Raw genomic sequence first — 21,939 nt, 5'->3', positions numbered from 1 at the left:
TTCAGGGCATCCTACCAGGGAGTTAAACCCTGGGCTCAGCGGCGGATTTGATGCCGCCCTCCTCCTCCTCCTTCTGAATCACCAATGTGACGTCACTCGGTGTCGCATTGCCATGGTAACACAACGTCTACGTCATGACATCACATTGCCATGGCAATGGAATGCCATGTGACATCACATGGGTGATGTCCGCGGTGTCAAATGAGTGGAGGAGTAGGAGTATGAGTAGGAGAGCGGCAGCAAGGAGGAGGCCGCCACATGTAACTGCCTTCCCATCAGGCCCGATAGCGTGGCACCTGTATATAGGGGCGGACATTTTTGTTGCTCCCACATTTTGCAGCCCTGGGCCCAAGCCTATCGGGCCTAATGAGAAATCTGCCACTGCCTGGGATGTCACGAGCTTAATTCTCAATTTTGGTGACTCAAATACAGGGAGAAAAATTGACTTCTCAAGGTCCTAAGAAGCTCAGTCTGGGATTCGAAACAGGTTTTTCTGCTACATTATTTTGAATTCTTCAGTTCAGTGTTTCCCAACTCCAGTCCTCAGGGAGCCCCAACAGGTCAGGTCTTAAGGATATCCCTGCTCTAGCACAGGTGGGTCAGTCACAATGACTGAGCCACTGATTGACCCACCTGTGCTGGAGCAGGGATATCCTTAAGACCTGACGGGGTTCCTTGAGGACTGGAGTTGGGAAACACTGCTTTAGACTGTCATTGAACATTGAGCTTTTTCATTGGATCTGGTACATTTTTGTTCAAATACACACAAAAAGAACTACTGGCGTGTGTTTTTGAAATCCAACAAATATCAATCTGGGGAAAAATGTACCCATTTCTAATAACTTTATTTAATAATTACTTTATTTCATATAGTGCTTTTCTCCCACTGCGACTCAAAGCGCTTCACAATTGCAGTATAGCACATGGTACATGGCATTGTAGACAGGATTTTTGCAGATACAGTCCCTGCCCAGATGAGTTTACAAGCTGACACTGGGAAATGAACCGGGTTCTCCTGATTCAAACTCAGTCTCGTTGTATACAGATCCAGTGTCTTTACTCACGGAGTCGCTCCTTCTCTCTGCATCCATAGTAACATTGCCAAAGATTTGGATCCTAAAAAATAAATAAATGAATATGGCTAATGTTATCCACTGAGTTTGAAGGAGACAGACGGGCTAATTATATTATTAACAGAACGAGGAGTTCTTCATGAAATGGCTGTCTTTTAATTTTGAAAGACGGGGAAAAAAAACATTGTCCGTTTCCTAGTACATTCTAGGAGTTGCAGCTTGTGCAAAGTTTAAATAATTGCTTTTTAAAATAGCTACAGATTGCAAAAGGACTGTCTCTGACTGTTAATTTACAGTGCTCATGTAAACCCTTTGTAATTCCTACAAAACTGTAACCTCAATCTTTGCTTCCTAAGAGGGTATGATTAAGGGATAAAGAGCTCAGTGAACCAGGATCTCGCCATGTGCTAACCCTTTCCTTTTATCAGAAACAAAGGATGAACTGAGCCAGCAGCGATGTGAAGACATTACTGAGACAAATGTGGAATGTAAATACCTACCATGAAAGTTTTCAAAAGGTGACACTCTGTGCTCATTTGCAGGTCATTACCCAGAATCCCTTGCTGCAGTGGATGCAGTGCATGCTAAGAGATAATGGGGAAAAGCAGGGTTGCAGACATGTCAGAGACATGTGAATGCGCTCACACGTGATATTTTTATTTGCTGAGCAACTTATGAATTTGGGATGACTTTTCTATTCTTACCGTGCAGGCGAATGATCCCACCCGTGGCTAACTGGTGCTCACAAATGCCAGCATTCAGGACTTCTCATCAGGCCTGTGCAGATTGAAGCCCTATTTTTAGGAGTGACACTTCCCTAGCTGGAAACCAACAAAGTGATTCTAACACTAACACATGTAGTTACAGACTAACAAGACTTACATTATTTACAATGAGATCCCCCTCACTCTGGATCCACTAAGATCAGAACTAGAATATTCCATCCCCATCTTATATAGCCAGTAGCGGATTTAAAAAAATGGCGACCTTGGGCACTTACCTGATGCTGCAGTCCTGTTCCCATGGCAACATGACGTCACGTGCATGGCGATCGCGCATGCGCAGAAGGGAGCCAGCACCGCTCGCGCCTGCGCAGAAGTGGTAAATGCCAATCACGCATGCGTGGGGCGGCAAGCTGGCATGCCGCTTCCAAATTATGCCGCCCCCCAAATTATGCCGCCTTAGGCTCGGGCCTAATGGGAAATCTGCCACTGTATATACCCCATAGTGGCATCACTATGACTACCAGGGGAAGGGTTTGGATCCTATAAAGCCATTTTACTTAGTGGAATCACTAAGCACCTTCTAGAAGGTGGGTATGGCTAGGTCTCTGCCCAGCAACTCCACACCATGTAACGGATAGAGACGATACAACTGTAACTACACATCCAATAAACCGTCTAGGGCATAAAATAGTATTCCCGCAGGGGTGATATCTATCTATCTATATATATATATATAGCCCCCTTTGAATAGGTCGGAGAGTTCTAAGGACTTCGTCACAAGTTAGATTTTTTTTTTCATTCAAATAGCATTGGCTGGACTGGTGTCCTCTTTAAAAAAAAAATCAAAGAACAGATGAGTAGGTGACACTGTTGATTTTTAAACCGTAATCGGAGGCTCCTATTGGATGTGGCCCACCTTTACTAAGCTGTCTTCTGCCAAAAGAGACCTTCTGGTGCTGCAAGACCCCTTACAGCCCACTGGCTTACATACACTGTAAGGTAAAGCGGGGCACGAGGACCTCTAGAGGTAAGACTCTGAATATAGGCTGTGAAGCTGCTTCACCATCTCAAAGAAACTCTGGAGTTCCATTGGCTAGAGCTCAGCACTTCCTTGACATAGAAAACCGGCTTGAAAGCAAGTAGGATTGAAGCCAATGTGCTGTGAAACCATCTTCTCACCGCTGGAGGGTAGTTCAGCTCCATTCAAGTAAAGGGGACTCAAAATCATCTCTATACAGAGGAGAAAATCCACATAAACTCCCTAGGGATAAGTAAATTACTAAAAAGCAGGTATTGTTTTGTGTTGCACGTCAAATTTAGGTAAATAGACAAAGGACATACATATTAAATCTATTTACTCCTGCAGGGACAGGAAAATATTAAAAGCAAATCCATCAACAAAAGATACCATTTGTCTGACACGAATAACACACATTTCAATTTGTATTTGCAGTTTAATTAAATGGATCAGGTTAACACAAAATATGTTATCCCAGTTATAGTAAATTCTTGCTCTTTTGATGACTGACCTGACACTAATTAAAACTCAAGGAAATTGCCAGTTCTTTGATATTTCACCCACATTATTGAAGTCACGTCCAGTATATAGAATTACTTTTTTTTTATAAGTCAATTCTGTATTTCAAACAGCTTGCAAATCCTGCCGGTACTGCTCTTACTGAAGTCTAGCAGATGGAAGATGAAAGAGATATTTTTGCTTAGAATGTACTGTGTCACATTGGCAAAGAATAACGAATGGCAAAAGAGAGGGTCTCTTGATTTTTTTTTTTTTTTTTAGGTAGCCCAAAAATTAGAATAGATCATTATAAGCAGTGGTCGACAAATCACCAAAAAATCTACTCGCCGACTAAAAAAATCTACTCGCCACCTAGTACCACACGTGTGCTGCTTGGGCCAATAGGAGCTCGCCACGATGTTAAATCCACTCGCCCGGGGCATGCAAATGTATAGGTTTGTCGAACACTGATTATAAGAATAGCAAAATGTAATAAAGTGGTATCTCTTCATTCAGGATATTGTAGCAAATGGAAAATCAAATCATTATAATAGCCTTGAGCATGTTGTTGCTAAGATGCATTTGCAGGGGCACATGTGTATTGCGCTCAGAACAGAGACCTAACCTTTCTAAAGGCCATATCAATATGCATGTCATGAAAATACCATTAACATTTTCGGTATTTTATTAATCTGGTACAGAAAGGGTTAACATATATTTTTAAAAGACCAAATTTTCTTCTATGTAAAGTCAAACTATCCTAGGCATTTATTGATCAATAAAACAAGGATATGTTTAGATTAGAGAAACAGGAAAACAAATACATGTTTGTGTGTAATTGGGGTCAGGTCAGAATGACCCAGTCTGTTTTCTGTGTTTGTCCAGAAGTGGGGTTATCCAAGAGGCACCCTCGTTGACAGTGGAAGTAACCAGAGCATTGTTATGTAGCTTAAACGTTAATACAAAGTTATCTGGATAAAACAAGAGGGTGTGGCCAGGAAGATATTCCCCATGTTTGTACACATATACTAAAAATAAAGATATCTTGGATCTGATATGATTCACAAGAATAAAAAAATATATATTTCTGACAAGGAAGCTCAGCTGATTAGATTGATACCAAATATGACAGGTTACTATGTTACATATCAGATACATATTTGACCTTCAAAGATTAAAGTTACCCTTAACAAGGTGGGTGTCCACATGTGTATTTTAATTATACAAATGCAACGATGAAGGTGGCATCATTCTAGAAGTTACGGGGAAAGGGTTATAGGATACTTTAACTCTTAGCCTTTTGAGTTTTAACAAACCCGTCAGCCATCATAAATATCTAGAGATTGATGAGGGGCAGTTAAGGACACACCCAGAAGGTGGGCTTATTCGGTTCAGAATGCAGGTTTTTTTTTTGTTTAAAACCATGCATTTGTGATATGAGTTAGAATCCAACAAAGGGAGTATTAATGCTATGATGTGAATTCTCATATTTCAAACTCAAGACCGTTTGAGAAGCCTAATATCTGGTAATGTATGTTAGGTATTTCTGTTTGTTTTCTCTCATTATTTTAATTGAACTAACTGCCTATTATACTGCATGTTTTTTCTAAGATTCTTTTCTGTAACTAAGCACTGTACTGCTTTTGTATATTTAATCTAAACTTGTATTATAGTATTGTTTTGGGTTCTAATTGAACTTTGCACATTTTGAAGGCAGTAACTGCATTTTCGGACACAATTTGCTATATTAGATTTTGGTGTTAATCATATTTTTTCCTAGTAAACAGGGGACCGAGGACCCCTAGAGGTAAGACTTGGAAATTATCCTTGGTGGTGGCTGGGAGTTGAGGTATATTGTGATGGATTGAGGGGAGATATTACTCATTTTAGGGACCCTGGGTGAAGATAAATGGGTCAGCTGGATAGCTGTGTGTATTAACCCTTTTCACATACACAAGTCACGTGCTCACAGATGTGCTGTTCATGAAAATGCATATGTAGCAGAAGCCATAACGCTGAACCTATCCAACCGTACTGTAGTGTCTGTGATAAAAGACCATCGCCCAAATGGATCCTGAGAATATTAACTTGTCCACGTATCTTACTGAAGTCATGACAAGCACTCAGAAGACATGCAGCCCAAGAGGAAAGAAAAGAAATGCACATACAATCACACCTCACACCAGAGGCATCACATATGCACAGTCACTTGACATATTCCCGTCTCACCTTCTGCTATAGTTCTCAAAATAGGCCCGTGGGTTTGTGATTGTATGTAAATACCAGATTGGTCTCTCTGAGTACTAAAATTGTATATATTAAAACTGCAGCTCAAGCAATATCCTACATGTGTGTTTATTTTAAATAAATCAGTTCTGTACTACAAGAAAATACATCTAGCATTTTTTTTAAACCCCAATTTTTAAAGAAATTTTAATGTATTCTAATGCAACAAGCATTTTTGTTTCTATAGTAACCATTTACAAAATAACACCCCCTTCCTCTTCTGAGACAGGCTCTAGAACACCCCCTTTGTCCTCTCTCTCTAGCAGTGCACCATTTGTATATAGTGCCTATTCTGAAAGCCAGGGTCATATGTAGATGATTTAGCCCAGATAGTGTCAACTCGGCCCTCTTTTCCAAGCACAACAAGGTCTGTTTCTTTTCTTTACTTTATTTGTGGAAAGCAGGTAAAAAACAGGAACTTGTGTAGAGATGTAGGTGTTGGGAAAATGTCTCTCTGTGGGTGCTTGGTAGTTAACGGCAGGTGAAAAAGATAATCCTACCAGTACAGGAGTTTACAGCGGAGTGCTCACTCATCCAGAGTTATGGTGGAAAGGAAGTGAGGGGCAAGGGTCACATTAAAGGTTCAGTGAGACTGCACTAACTGTCAGCAAAAGACAGGAGAGAACATGGGAAAGTCCATTAACTGGAGGACTGGAGATGTTGCCAGAGCAACCAGGGGTATGACAGACTGGAAGGAAAAAGGGCTACATAATGTATCCATTCCATCTGCACTGGGAGTGAACTGCAAGGAAAGTGACATCCAAGAACAACTAGCAGGGGGAACTGCCAAGGGAAAGGGGGCTGAAACAGAAAAGGCAGACAGGGGTATTTCTGTTCCATGACAGTGCCTGCCTGGTCACATGATCTTCCACACAGAACGTTGGCTCTTGGGTAATCTTCTGCAGCACAAAGTGATTTAGTGAATCCCTGAGCCGAATATTTGCCGATCGATCACAGGAGAATCGATCGGCAACTTAGCTAATCACTTGTCAGTTTATGAAAAAAACATTTTTTAAATCGGCAGCTTGAACTGCTGCTTTAAGATTTGGAAATAGTAAAAGGTATACCATAGCTGTGATCTCTGATCAGTTCACAAGTAAACAATGGCTGGGTATTTCTGATCCTACACGAGTAATTCATTTAGTAAGCACGTTTGTATGCACACCTAGAACATTTCTTTCATACTGTAAGAGACGTGTTCAGAGGTACGCAATGGAGACTGTTTTAAGGTGAAATTAAAATAAGGCTTTATTGCGCCTGTTGCTTTAAACACAGCAAACATGTAAATCAGCAAACAAAACCGCTCTACTCTGGAGTATATATACACTTGTGATCCAGTTCTCTTTAACTGCGTTGTTAGCCCAGCGATTCACCAGCCCAAATCATAGAGACATTTATATAGATAGATAGACATAGATAATAGTCTTATAAGAAAAGTCTTATCTGTTAGCTGGGTTGCTGTAGGGGAAGCTTCTCTGCTCTCTTGGATCCACACCCTTGTGTGCTAAGGCAATGTCAGGCTCCAAGTTTAGAATCTTGTCCCCTTTGTCTTGTTGTCAGCTTGCCGCTGAAGACATCTGTCCTTCCTTGGTTCAGCCCAGTTGTGGACTAAGGAATCTCCCTTCCTGTCTGAGAGGCAGGCTTTTTCTAACACCTGTAATCAGCCAGGTGGTGTTAGTTAATTGCCTACCACCAGTTAACCACCACACTGCTGGATTAGAGACACATTTGTGAACAGGGATAAGTCCCCTGTTACACATACTTTTTATGCATAGAAAATGTGATATACAGTATCACCTAACCACAGCATACAAGTAGCATTCCATACTTTCTAGAGCCTCTTTAATTAGTCTCTCTGTCTCTTTATTCACTCTGTCCCAGTACATTTAAAACAGTGTGATGAAGAATGACAACTTCTCTGTTCTACAAAGCATTCATCACCATGGAAAATGACAGGGCAGTGTACATTTTAGCCATTAAAGTGGTAGAATGTAGTGCAAATGTGTACGTTTTGTAACTACCCTATCACCCCCTCTAGCAGGCAATGGTCTTTGCTTAAAATATTATATACACTACTAGCTGATATACCCGGTGTTGCCCGGAGGCAGTGGGGGGGCGTGAAAGGCAGGGGGGGCGTGAAAGGTAGGGGGGGTGGCGTGAAAGGCAGGGGGGTGGCGTGAAAGGCGGGGGGGGTGAAAGGCGAGGGGGAGGGCGTGAAAGGCAAGGGGGGCGTGAAAGGCAGGGGGGGGCGTGAAAGGCAGGGGGGGCGACACACAGAGTGTCACAAACACACACACACACACAGTGAGACACACACACGGCAGCCAGAGGGTTAGAAGTCATCCGAGGCTCCGCCCCGTGACGTAACCTAATGACGTTCCTCGCCCCGGGGTCCTCCTGACGTAACCGCCTTTCGATGTGTGTGTGAACCGAGCGCGACACCCGGCGAGCGGCGTCGGGAGGGGGAAAGGCCGGAGAGGGGACCGCGCGGGGAGAGCGTGCCTGTACGTGCGTGTACGTGCCGTGCGTCAGGTGGCACGTGCGCACGCAGGGGGTATTAGAGGGAGGGAGGGGGGAGCCGGGCACCGGGAGAGAGTGGAGCTGCGCGCAGGTGAGACCGTGTGTCAGGGAGGCACTCCGGGGGGGAGGCTGTGACACCTACCTCTACTTCCGGGTGCCGCCATTTCTCACTCGGCGCCGCGAGGGAGGAAGGGGGTCCTTCCGGGCGCTGCCATCTTAGGCGCCGCGAGGTAGCCTGCCTGGCCACTGCCGGTTCCCCCGCCGGGGATGGAGATGAGCGGAGCGCCGGGAGGGAGAGGTGAGCGGAGGGAGAGGTGAGCGGAGGGAGAGGTGAGCGGAGGGAGGGAGAGGTGAGCGGAGGGAGGGAGAGGTGAGCGGAGGGAGAGGTGAGCGGAGGGAGAGGTGAGCGGAGGGAGAGGTGAGGGGAGGGAGGGGAGAGGTGAGCGGAGGGAGGGGAGAGGTGAGCAGAGGGAGGGGAGAGATGAGCGGAGGGAGGGGAGAGATGAGCGGTGTGTGTGTGTGTGTGTGTGTGTGTGTGTGTGTGTGTGTGTGTGTGTGTGTGTGTGTGTGTGTGTGTGTGTGTGTGTGTGTGTGTGGTGCGCCGAGGGGGACGAGAGTGGCAGTTGGGTGACGTCAGACCCACCAATCTGATTGGCCAGAGGCTGAGGACCAATCAGATTCACCGCAGCTAGTACCAACCTTTCGATTTTATATATTAAGATATATATATGAAAGCTGCAGACCAAGCAATATTCTACGTGTGTTTTTTTTTTAAATAAATCAGTTATGTACTATGAGAAAATACTTGTAGCATTTTTTTAAACAACTCTGAATAACATTTTAATGTATTATAATGTAACAAGCGTGTTTTGTTTCTATAGCAACCGTTTACAAAGTCACATCCCCTTCCTCTTCTGAAACAGGCTCCGGCACACCCCTTTTTGAACCCTGCCCTCTCTCTAGCTGTGCACCAATTGTATCTAGTGACTGCCTGAACTTTGCATCTTTGGTCCTCTTCTGCTGCACTGACAGCCATTTAGTGATCTCCCGAGCCGAATCTTCACCGATCTATCACAGGACAACGGATCAATCTGCAACTTAGCTAATTACTTATTGTGTGGATTGTATTGATGCACATATTAAAGAGGGGGGAAAAATGTAAAAACAAAACAAAACGGCAGCTTGTACTGCTGCTTGAAATTTGAAGACTCGTTAATAAAGCCATTGAGCAACAACCTTCTACTCCTATCAAACATCTGCCCTCACCCCTACACCCCCATATGTATAAATATTACACCTTAATCATTTCCATGTAATATATATATATGTGTGTCTCCCACTAAACGTCTCTCTGGTCCATGGACTCCCCTGATTATTCCGCTTGTGAAGTTACCTAAGGACAGCTGCTATTTGTGCAAGTAATCTGTATGGCAGACTTCCCATTGCGTGCACAATATTTATACTTGTACACATACAATGAATGCATGTAAATGAAATGAAGTCTATCACGTAAGGATGGCAGGTGGTTGCACTGATGATGATTCTGTAATGTTCCTTCAGTGTTTGTCTGTTAGTCGCCTTTGTATTTGACTGCAATGAAATGCTGCCATCAGGAGCCCAAGCAAAGGGAATGAAGCCACAGATGGAGGATAAGCACATCCAAGTGAAGAGCGCAGCAAATATACATATATTCAGAGCCGCCGAGAGGGGGGGGCAGCTGGGGCTGGTGTCCGGGCCCGCTGGCTGGGGGAAGGGGGGGTCCAAACAGCTCGCGCTGCAAATTTCCCCCGACCTCTGGCCAAGCCCTGCTGCCGGTCGCGGGCGGGCCCCAGCTCTCAGCTGCCTGCAGGACCTTTCCTCTCTCTGTCCCACGCCGCAAGCTTCTACGGCCGGCACGCGACGGGGCTCTGATGTCAGAACGCCGGAAGTAAGCTTGGCCCAGCTTCCGGCGTCCCGCGCGCTGACATCAGAGCCCCGGCACGCGCCAGCAGTGGAAACTCAGCAGCGCCGGCCGGGCACCCCCAGCCAGCGGACCCGGCTTGACCCAAGGTAAGTCTGTATTTTTATATGTATTGCGGAGCTTGAGAGGTATTGTTATATGTATTGGGGGGCTTGGGGGAATTTTTATATGAATTTGGGGGCTTGGGGTATTGTTATATGTATTGGGGGGCTTGGGGGAATTTTTATATGAATTTGGGGGCTTGGGGTATTGTTATATGTATTGGAGGGCTTGGGGGAATTTTTATATGTATTAGGGGGCTTGGGGGAATTTTTATATGTATTGGGTGGCTTGGGGGTATTTGTATATGTATTGGGAGCTTGGGGTATTTTTAAATGTATTTGGGGGCTTAGGGGTATTTTTATATGGGTTGGGGTATTTTTTATATGTATTGGGGAGAGTTGTTTTTTTATATGTATTTTTTTTTTCTTCATGGATTGAGCTCTTTTTTTAGATGTGTTGGAGTCTTTTGTAGATGCGCTGGGGTATTTTTTTTAGATGCATTGGGGTTTTTGGGTGGGTTTTATATGGTTTTTTTTATATGTATTTGGGTGGGTTTTATATGTATTTTTTATATGTATTGTTTTATATATACAGTATATATATAGTGCAGAATAAATGAGTTCTTCAGTATTAGGTGATACCTTTTTTATTTGGACTAACAATTTATGTCATAGGACAAGCTTTCAAGAGTTCTTCTCTCTTCCTCAGGTCGGCAAGTATTGCCGACCTGAGGAAGAGAGGAGAACTCTCGAAAGCTTGTCCTATGACATAAATTGTTAGTCCAAATAAAAAAGGTATCACCTAATACTGAAGAACTCATTTATTCTGCAGTATTGCAACTGGACTAACACGGCTATTTCCATTTTATATATATATATATATATATATATATATATATATATATATATATATATATATATATATATATTATATAAAGGGGACTTTTTGTTACATCCTTTGATGAAATAATGCCAAGCCTGCTAACCAATGTCATGGTAAGTGTCAAGAGACTGACACTGCTGGTCCCAGAGAAGGGGGACAGAGAAGAGAGTGACACAGAGGAGAGTTTCTCTGAGCTCACGTGGGGCCGAGTTCCCCTAGGAAGGAAGGATGAGACCATGCTGAAGTGGAGATGTCCGGTCCTTGGCATTTACAGAGGAGAGTTTCTCTGAGCTCATGTGGGGCTGATTTCCCCAAGGATGGGAGGATGAGAGACTGTGCTGAAGTGGGGACATGTGCTCTAAAGGACTAACAGATAAGCAAACGCTTTATTATTATTTGCAGAGACTGTATACATTGTTGCCTTTGTCAGGGCATGTTTTGGGGGTGGGAACCAGCTTAGCTGGCCATCCAAGTAGTGAGGACGAAAGCTACTGTGTTGTTAGCTTTCCCTAAAGGGAATATGTGTTATTTTTATGTTTTGTTTGGACTTAAAGGGACGGTGGGCCTATTGGTGTATGATTTATTTCCTGTAAATAAACCCCATATAAATAAATACAGTGTTTCCAACCTTAAATTGGGACTAAAAGAGTCTGCAACGTGGTGTGGGCATCACAATATATATGTAAGTATGTGTGTATGTATTCATGGGAGGTTTATATGTATTGTTTCTTTTAATATTTTTTTTGGGTAGATGGGGTTTTGTATGTATTGGGGGGGGGAGGTTGTATATATTTGCAGGGGTGGGGATTTTTTTGGCATGTATTTGGTGGTTGGAAGTTTTTTGCATTGGGGGTGGAAAGTTTTTTTTTTTGAGGGGGGGGGAGCGGTCAGAACTGTATTCCTGGGTCCCGGGAAATCTGTCTGTGGCCCTGCATATGTTCTATGTATTTCTATATCTATATATCAGAAATGCAAGAAAATACACAATCTCACAGTGTACATCTAATCCTGGAGTGGCCAACACCAGTCCTCAAGGGCCACCAACAAGCCAGTCATTAGGGATACCCCTGCTTAAGCCCAAGTGGCTCAATCAGTGGCTCAGTCTTATGCGGAAGCAGGGATATACTTACTGTAAAAAAGAATAACCAAAAAAATACAGTTATAGAAAGTGACAATTTTCAATGCCTTCTAAATAAAATAAAAAAGTAATTGACAATTAAATACAAATCATATCAATGAAATTATAATAATATAACCAATGAAATAATCAATGTAATCAAATCAAAACCCGAAAAGTTTAAGACTAATTGCAGAACCCTCTTGCAGCAAATTAATGAATTAATTGATTTCTGGAAGTAAAGGGGTTAAGACAGGGGTGCTCAACTCCAGTCCTCAAGCTCCCACCAACAGGTCAGGTTTTCAGGATATCCCTGCTTCAGCAGAGGTAGCTCAATTAGTCCCTGCTTCAGCAGAGGTGGCTCAATCAATCCCTGCTTCAGCACAGGTGGGAGAGGCTCAGTCTTTGATAGTGCTCAAAAACGCTTGAAGGCAGCACACCATAGTTGCCGACCAAAAATATTTTGAATATATTACAAATTAATTAAAGAAATAGCAACTATATCCTACACCACTCTCCTTTAGAGGGCAATGCTTTTATGGCTAGAGATAGGTGAGATTTTGGAGTAGATTTGGATCCGCCTTGGATCCGCCGATTCCTTCTGTTCGCGGATTTCCGCAGTTCGCTCGCAAAAAGGCCAATCCGGATTGTTTTGTTTTTTTTAGCATTAACAGTGCACGACGGATTAATAATCCCCGGTCAGATTGTTATTAATCCGCATTTCGGTGAAATCCGAGGGGAGAGTGCAGATTTTAACAATTCACCGTGCGGATGTCGGATTCAATATGGAATCGGAGTGCGGCTTCTAAAAATCCACCCGGATTGTATCCAATGGCGGATTAAGATTAAAACGACGACGGACTTTACCCAGAGGAACAGGTTTTGAAGGGAAGGCCCGGGAAATGGATTTTGACAGTTCATCCCCCTCTCTAATAATCCTCCTATTAGTGAAAGTGAAAGCACCAGCACCTGGCAGCAGGTGTGTCACTGCTGCTTCTACCTTTGTACCTGCTGCTATTTGCGGATCAGGATCTCAGAGACAGGGGAGAGCAGCTTCTCTAAAAGCAGCCTGCTCATTCTCTTTCAAGATTCCTCTCTCCAGCTTCAGCCCGCAGTGTACTGAGCTCCTGGGCACTCTCTTCGTCACAGTAAGTAGTAAGAAAAACATAGTTGCGGTGTATAATAATAATAATAATAATAGCATGTTCTTGTATAGCGCTGCTAGTTTTACATAGTGCTTTACAGAGACATTTTGCAGGCACAGGTCCCTGCCCCATGGAGCTTAGAATCTATGTTTTTGGTGCCTGAGGCACAGGGAGATAAGGTGAGTTGCCCAAGGTCACAAGGAGCCGACACCGGGAATTGAACCTGGTTCCCCTGCTCCAAACCCAGCGCCAGCCAGTGTCTTTACTCACTGAGCCACTGATTCTCCTTGGTATCACACACACCTGATGGCTACCTGTTAGTAGTGTCGTGTTAACCCTTTTTTACCATTCTGTGGCTGCGCTGCTGGCATCAACATAACTTCCAACTGCACCTATATAGCAGGTGCACTGCATGTTTTTGGCTCCTGTAAGACCAGCGGTACATATAACACAGGATGCTTTTAGTGTGTGGTAAGCTGCATAGGTAATGGGACGTCCATAGGGATTGCTTGAAGTACCTCTGTCTCGCAAGAGTAGACGAACAGTGGTACCTATTTTATACTCACAAAATTTTGGCAGGTCTGAATCAAAAGGGTTAACATCTGCTGTGACTCAACTCAGCCGAGCTTCTGTTTGCATCATCAAGCACATATTAAATGTCCTCCAAACTATACGTCGATTTGCTCCAGGCTACCAGTGCGCATATATTTGCAGATTGCCAACTGAATATTTGAGGTGTAACCTCTGAAGATGAATATAGTCACGGGTATTCTGGGGTTGATTTGTCAATCTTGTGTTCTGTTTTACCAGGAAACCGCACTAGGAATACAGGATCAAGGAAATCAAACCTGACTTTGAACAGGGAGTTCCAGGGAATTTCCATAAGTCGTGCTGTGTTGCTTGTGCAAACTGGGGGAGAAAAATAACTTCCTGCAAATAATGTTCATTAAAGGGACAGTCACAAGCTATGGTCCAAAAAACAACATTTTATACAACGTGTCAGTGTAATTGGCTTTTTCAGAAAGAAGTCACTCATCCTACATTTTTTTTTTTTTTACTTATTTTTCTCCTTCGACAAATTCCTTGTAGGTCTAGTATATTGAATCTTAACCCTCAGGTTTAAACAGCTAACTGGCTTGTTGTTTATCACCACGATACTTGTATTCCTCTCCCTGAATAACAACTCGGATCTTTGACTTATTGTTTTACTTATCACTGCTTTAATGACAAATATACATAAGATGGTCCAGCCCTGGTGTGCGCAAATTGAGGGGCGTAACATTTTCGGGGGGAGGAGGGGGCGGCGCTTACAGAAGTCCCTCGCTCTTCCCCAAAGCATGTAAATGAAATGTCGGGGGAGCATGCAAGGCCTCTGTAACTCCCTTACCTGGTCAACATGGTGACAAATGAAGTTGTGACATCAGAAACCGCTTGCGAACAGGGTGGGGGGGCGAGCAGGGGGAGAGAGCAGCCAGGGGGGTGCAGACTAAAAAGTTTGTCCCCTTCTCTAGCCTCTCATTCATCCATTCATACTAATGCGACTTCCACTACTTCTAAGCACTGCACTGGTTTAATTGAAACTGTAATTTCCTCTGGTTTCCTCATTTTTAATTAAGTTACTGTTGTGTGTATTATAGTATTATATTCCTTATTGTTTTGCAGGAAGACATAAGACTGCTGTAATAAGGGATGGAGAAACAAGACTTAAAGAAAACAAAGCCTGCAGCTCATGAGAGATCTAGGGAGAACAGCGCTCAAGGTGACCCAGGTGAGTGCGCCACCCTACAAGGTCATCCATATGACAGCACAACCCTACAAGGTCATCCAGATGACAGCACAACCCTACAAGGTCATCTAGATGACAGCACAACCCTACAAGGTCATCCAGATGACAGCACAACCCTACAAGGTCATCCAGATGAGAGCACCAGCCTGCAAGGTCAGCAAGGAAACGCAGGATATAAAGGCAGTCAAAAAGGAAGCTTTTTAGGAATGAGTTTTAAAAAGGGTAAGAGGAAATCGATGCCAGAAAACCAAACAGAAAGTGATAGTACTCCAGAAAAGAAAGAGCTGGCCAATGCTGGCAGTTCACTTGCCGCCAAAATAAGAAGCAGTTTTAAAGCTAAAAAGAAAACTGAAGTCCTCTCCAACCAGGATTGTGATGTCTTCACAGCAGGAGAAGAAGTGGGGGCATCCTGTGCCGATAATGAGCTACTGTCAGGTAAGAGATCTGATAGAGGATAATTTTTCCAGCTAATCTATATTCAAACAGCATCCAACCCTTAAAATACGTCTTGGGGCATAATAGAGGGAGGGAGACTCATTTTGAAGAGGATCCATTGACTTATATACCTCCCAATAGAGCCGTTTATACTCCACATGGAGCCCATGTCATGGACACGTACCTACAGTATGGATACACAATGGGTCGTCGACAAAACTGGTATCTCACGCTCTCTCTCTCTCAAAGCCCTATTTCTGGGTGGAAAAGCCTTTTACTGTACTTGGTGAACCACTTATGAACTTTGAAAGCTTTGCAAAATGTTTCACACAAAACAGCCAATTTCATATGGTTCGTGAACGTGAGGAAATGTTTGCATATGTTTAATATTTATAACCAAACTCAGTTTCCAAATATAACTCTGCCAGTGGTTTCACATACAATAGGTAAAAAAACGTTACATATTTTGCACTTCATTGATGGCACTGCTTTTATGTTCCTAGAAAAGGGTGAATTATTACAGCATATTTATAAATGTCAGCATATTTCATATCATATACATTTTGGGGGAACTCTGGTTGCGTTTACTTTTTTGATCCCAGCAGCAGATTTCTGCTTAATTGTAGTTTTTCGGATTTACTGTCATAAAGTGTGTGTGTGTGTGTGTGTGTGTGTGTGTGTGTGTGTGTGTGTGTGTGTGTGTGTGTGTGTGTGTGTGTGTGTGTGTGTGTGTGTGTGTGTGTGTGTGTGTGTGTGTTTGTGTGTGTGTGTTCTGAGAAAAAAAAATATATACAGTATATATTTGTAAGAAAGACTACAATTAAGCAAAAACGTGTTGTCCCTGTGGTATGGGCGTGTGATGCATTTTGTCACCTCAAGAATAATATTATATTAATAATTCTTGAATGGTGGTGATTAATGTCATATTTAATGGATTACAAACCAAGTTTTTCTATTTCCAAAGTAACTCCCTTGACTATTACATTAAATCATATAATAATTTGCATTTTTTTTAATATTATAGTGGCATACCATGTAGGAAATAGTGTCCCATGTCCTTTAAAAATAACAATGTTGATTCTCACAAAATTGCTTTCCTATGTTATTCTTTTAGTGCTGCAAATAAGTGACCTGATTATTGACAAACAACTTAAGATGGCATTTAGAAACATTTATTTGATGGAAAAAAAACTCCTGGAAGAACATAACAATAATTATTATAAAGGCAATGGCACAGAGTACGCCAGAAGAGTCAAGGATGTGGATTTGTTGTATGTACGCCTAGTCACAGAGATAACATCGATTGTTAAAGACTCACTAGATCAAGCACCCATAGATGAGAAACTGATGGCCAGTGTGGTGTGTGTAATTAATGAAGAAGCTGCAGCCCCTAGAATTACACAAGTGGCTGGAGCATACTCGGAGTCTCGCCTCCTTGGGAAACCAAGGAACTGGAAACCATTATGGAAGAAAGTCATAGAAGATAGTATGAAGGAAAGAGTTGGTGCAGTGCCCATCCCTCGTACAGAAAATAGGACATGGCTTGCAGAGTATTTAGAATCTCTTAAAACGAATATTACAAGGGATCTATTGAAAGTTAAAAATTCCTTGACGCCTCTCTACCCCGAGGACTACGATGTGTGTAGCACCTATGTCAGATGCTTTCACAGTGCTGTGTCTTCCCACTTGAAGAGTAAGATCTTGCCACTAGGCTTGGAATTCAGTCAACTGTACGGCTTGCTTGACTGGGTTATGAATACGTACAGAAGGTAGGACAGTCGTACTGCAGCTTGATGATTGTACTCAATGTGACTAGCATTGGTTATAACAGCACTAACATGTTAACCTCAGCATTCATGAAGGGACAGGATGTAATTTAAAAAGGAATACACCGGATCCGCACAGATTATACTGTATATTTATTAAACATGGATATGATTTAATTAACATTGCCTTCGTTTTTATCTTAATCCATTTTGGAACCCCTCCATTTTTATATTTCAGTGACGTAGTGATAAAGAAATAATGTTGTTAGTGGCAGTTCCATATATTAACGTTGGGCACGTTCAAGGGCCTAAAGCCCAACACCCTCAAACAATGAGATTGACCATTTTTCCAGAACCCCGATCCCAGGAACTCCTGCTTTTTGGGTTGTCCTAGACCACTTGCATGCTACTATTACGTTCTTCCCCAATTGAACAACACTGTACAGCTCTTGGTGAAGTCCAACCAATGTTTGGCCTCATACATAAGAAACACAGAAGAATCTTAATGCTTTGTAGCATTAAAGAGCCACCTATATGACATCTTACATAGAAGGAAGATGCCACTTTGAGAAGTTGGTGAAGATAAGAACTTTTACCCTGTAGGCCAGTGGTCCTCAAGACCCCCCAACAGGTTAGGCTATTAGGATATCCCAGCTTCAGCACTCAGTCTTCAACTGAGCCTCTGATTGAGCCACCTGTGCTAAAGCAGGGATTGATTGAGCACCCTGTGCTGAAGCTGGAACTGAATGAGCCACCTGCACTGAAGCAGAAATTGTGATGGTGCTCATCTCCGATCAGGAAACGGACCCGCAGTGCTGAGGTAGGGATGCAAGTTAACCGACCAGAGTCCTTTATGAGTATCTGTAGTTGGTAAGCAGGCAGGAGGTCAGGGCTAGCGATAGTGGTGCAAAGTCCAGGCGGCCGGCAGCGAGGTCGGGGTCATGGTCTGGGGTCAGCAACAGGGATTACAAATGAACAGGCTAGCCACAGCAATAGGCAAGCAATGGGGAAGGCTCAGGAACAGGGAAGGCTCCGCAACTAGAACTCAATGTGCCCAGGAACACAGGGAAGGCTCAGCAACTGGAGCCCAGGTGGCCAGGAACAAAGGTATACACATACAATGCTCAGGCAGGGGCTGGAAGTCACTGGCTGCTATATAAGCCCTTGAACAGGTGCAGCCAATATAGCAAGCTACAGTAATCAAAATGTCCACATCAGCCAGGTAAGGGCGGGTTCCAGCCAAAGCTTGGACTGGAACCCTTACAGAAATATCCTCAAAACCTAACCACGTGGGGAGTCTTGAGGACTGGAGTTGAGAACCCCAGCTATAGGCATTTAGAGGGCAGCAAAGCAGCACGGGGTGGTAATAATCTCAGTCACTGCAGCTCATTGATTTGGAACAGCTGCCTAATGGCTCTTTGCCGCCTTGAATCACTTTTCCTGGGTTGATGTTACCAGTGTCAATGGTTTTGAAGCAAAAGGTGACACTGTGTGACCATTTGCATGTCATTTCCCAGAATCCCTTGCTGCAGTGGAAGTGCTGTGTGCTGGGTGATAATGGTGAAAGGCGGGGTTGCAGACCTGCCTAAGACATGCAAATGAGCATACAGGAATATTTCCATTTGCTATATGCTTTGCTGTGGAGGGTTTTTGTCACTTTATTTACCCACCATAAATTAACTAAGTATATATATATCTATACAGATTTAACTGTGCATGCAATGTCTTGTATATAAATGTATACCTTGTTCATTTATGTAACTGTATTTGTAACCATGTATTATTTGTTTTACTCTGTGCCCAGGACATACTTGAAAACGAGAGGTAACTCTCAATGTATTACTTCCTGGTAAAATATTTTATAAATAAATAAATAAATAAAATATATCACCTATTTACTACACATGTACTTAATATATAGAACAATAACTCCTTAGCTAGTATGACTCAGAAAATAACAATGTGCTAAATATTGCCTGGGATGGAACACAGTGCATTAAAATAGTTGTTTATGATCAGGAGAGAAAACTAGATCTCAAATAAAGTGGGAAAGTATGTAGCATGATAACATGTCTTATCTTGGTCCAATGAATGGTAACAGTGCACAAGATTCCAAATATCCCAGGGTTCTTCTTCAGGTAGATTACACTGCATAGCGATATCTCTGTACACTTTATGTAAGACATGCCTTACAATATAATAGGCAGTGTCATTTCATGTAGTTGTAACCCTGCTTCCCCCCTTCCCACAGACTCTACGTTGGTGTCTAGGGTGCATGGGGGCAGATTACATGCGGTGTCGTGCGTACCTGTGAGGAACAGGAGGGCCTGAGCTTCCCGCGATGTTGTGGGGGAGCCAGGACCGGGCTTCTGGGGTGGTAGCCTCCATGATCTCTTAGTGGTGCAGCGCCTCCATCTTCTTTACTCCCAGGAATATGTATAGAAGAACCCCTTGGGTCCCAGGGTAATACTTTCCAAGTCACACACAGTCTTTGATAATAACGAATAGTCTCTTTTATTGACAGAGCAGCAATATCCCAACGATAGTGGCTTCCAGCAGCCGCAACAACAATAGCCAGGACGGGTTATTAGGCCACTCGCCTTCCACCCATATAATTCCTCCTCTTCTTCCCTCCAAGTCGCTCCTCCGGCAAGATGGTCTGGTCTAGGGCTTCAATACCCCGTGGCCCACCCCCGAGGTTAGCCTTGCGGTGGGTCTTGGATTCTCCCCATCACCCCTGGCAGTGGGGTGAGGGCATTGGTCCACCAAGTCTATAATTCTATCAGCTCTACTAAAGGACGCTGAATCTTTCCGCTCCTCTCTCTCTCTCTTCTGCACTCTGCGCAGGGGAGACCGTGGTCTCCTCCAACTCCTCGGACTGATCCGCAGGATTCTTCAACTCACGGCATACTAACTGAACTGCATACTCCCGGCATAACTAACCTGCAACTCCAGCCTCTCGATATCACTATCAACTCTAACTCTACTCACCAGAGTTGGCTGCTAAATATAGAGCTAGCCCCGCCCCTCGTGATGTCAGCCCAGCCTCCCCTCTTGCTCACGCCTGCAGCAGAGTCCAGGCCTGCGTCTACCACTCAGGATAGGGCTATGAAGGGGGAAAAGCCATGATGATTACTGGTGCCTGATCTTAACAGGACTTACCACAGTAGAAGGAAGATAGGTATAGCCTGTGCTGTTTACAGGGGGCTACATAGTCTTAGCCACATATTTTTGCCCCACCTGCCACGGGTCTCACAGTAATTACCTACAGACGTAGCCACCACATTTGCAGACCCCTTCCCCACAGTACTTGTTTCTCTAATGGTGGTCAGAGGTCTTAATGGCAGGAAGTCGTGGTAAGAGGCTGTATTTATTGGCCCAGATCCGTTCTTTGGTTCTCTCCATGGAAGAGGTCTTCTGAGTTTGGAAGTGTGTGAACAATTACACCCGTATCGCTTCATACTCCCATGTTTCTGAGGGGAATAGAAGGGTGCTGAATGTGGAATGCTGCTTTATGTACTTTTTCTATGCCCATAATAAAAAACACTGGGGCGTTTGATATTTATGACGTACCACAGTGAACGAACATTTAGCAGTGCTATACTGTAACTAAGGTACATAAAATAACCTTGGAAGTGTAGTTCCCTCATTGGTGACGTTCCCTTCCATGTGCACCTTTTGTTTCATAGCCTCAGCATTACCCTGAAAAGTCTCCATAGCAACATATCTTGCAACTGCTTCAGCTATCTGATAAAAGGGAATAATGTAGCTGATTTGTTGAAAGCAATATAGTTTCCATTTTGATATTGGGATGTTCTGAGTAAATCTGAAAATGTACTAAAAACATTACACCTCCCTTACAGCCATTGGGGTCTGGAATGCATTGCTTTGAACCTAACCTCCGATTTTGCCCTAATATTTATTCGAGGCAAGTTTCATAGTCACTAATTTATAGTGTTTCCCATTGCTTCCTGATCTGGTCTCAGAACGTCACCAAATCAGCGTTACAGTGCGATATTTCACAACTTTAACTTGTCTCCCACTGAAACCTCTCTATCACGGTCTAGGATGTTTCGCCCCGTGGCCATGTGGCCGCGACTAAAATGCCACCGGCGTTCCGCCCCTGGGACACTTTGCCGCAGATACATTTTGCCACAGGACACTTCGCTGCGATGCCCGCTCCACGCACCCGACAAGCCAGGTCTGCCACGCCCGACTGCCAGCTCTGACAACAGGATGTTTAAATGTTCCACATGGGCCCGCTACACTGCCTAGACAAGCCGCTCTGACGCGCCATCTTTAAATCTCCCGAGTATGTAGCAGACCCATGCGGGACATTTAAATATGCAGTTATTGGAGCGGCAGACCTGGCTTGGCTTGTTGGGTAGGATGCACGGCGGACCAGACATCACGGCGAAGTGTCCCATGGCGAGCTGGCCTGTGGTGAAGTGTCCCGGCGGTGGAACGCCAGTTGAGTTTTTGTCCGGCCGTGGCAAAATGTCCCATTCCGATCAGAAGGGCATGCAACTTTGCTGTGCTTTCACTAAATGGTACTTCGCCTAATACCCACTCAGATCAGTGTTTTCAACAGGGGTTGCAAGGAACCCCTGGGTTCCCCGGGCATCCCTAAAGGGTTTCCTGTCATTTTCAGGTCATTTGAAAATTGTACCAAATACCAAAGAATCT

The 21,939-nt window shown here is 43.7% G+C and overlaps 1 protein-coding gene and 1 long non-coding RNA gene across 2 annotated transcripts in view; one reads left to right on the top strand and one right to left on the bottom strand.

Moving 5' to 3' along the window:
* Positions 1-839: 839 nt before the first annotated feature.
* On the bottom strand, positions 840-6,140 carry LOC142502298 (uncharacterized). Its single transcript, XR_012803725.1, has 3 exons — positions 6,101-6,140; positions 1,574-1,657; positions 840-1,116 (listed from the first exon to the last, which is right to left on the bottom strand). It is a non-coding gene; the product is annotated as an uncharacterized LOC142502298 (long non-coding RNA).
* A 6,966-nt stretch (positions 6,141-13,106) lies between these two features.
* Positions 13,107-21,939, top strand: part of EXOC3L4 (exocyst complex component 3 like 4) — a 34,554-nt gene continuing 25,721 nt past the window's right edge. Inside the window, exons 1-3 of the mRNA XM_075615013.1 lie at positions 13,107-13,269; positions 14,929-15,487; positions 16,602-17,256. Coding sequence (XP_075471128.1) covers positions 14,956-15,487; positions 16,602-17,256 — 1,187 coding nt within the window. The 5' untranslated portion in view covers positions 13,107-13,269; positions 14,929-14,955. The remainder of the gene's footprint in view (positions 13,270-14,928; positions 15,488-16,601; positions 17,257-21,939) is intronic.

Source organism: Ascaphus truei, chromosome 9, assembly GCF_040206685.1.
Source record: "Ascaphus truei isolate aAscTru1 chromosome 9, aAscTru1.hap1, whole genome shotgun sequence".
Taxonomy (NCBI): Eukaryota; Metazoa; Chordata; class Amphibia; order Anura; family Ascaphidae; genus Ascaphus; species Ascaphus truei.
This window is presented reverse-complemented; position numbering and strand designations above follow the sequence as displayed.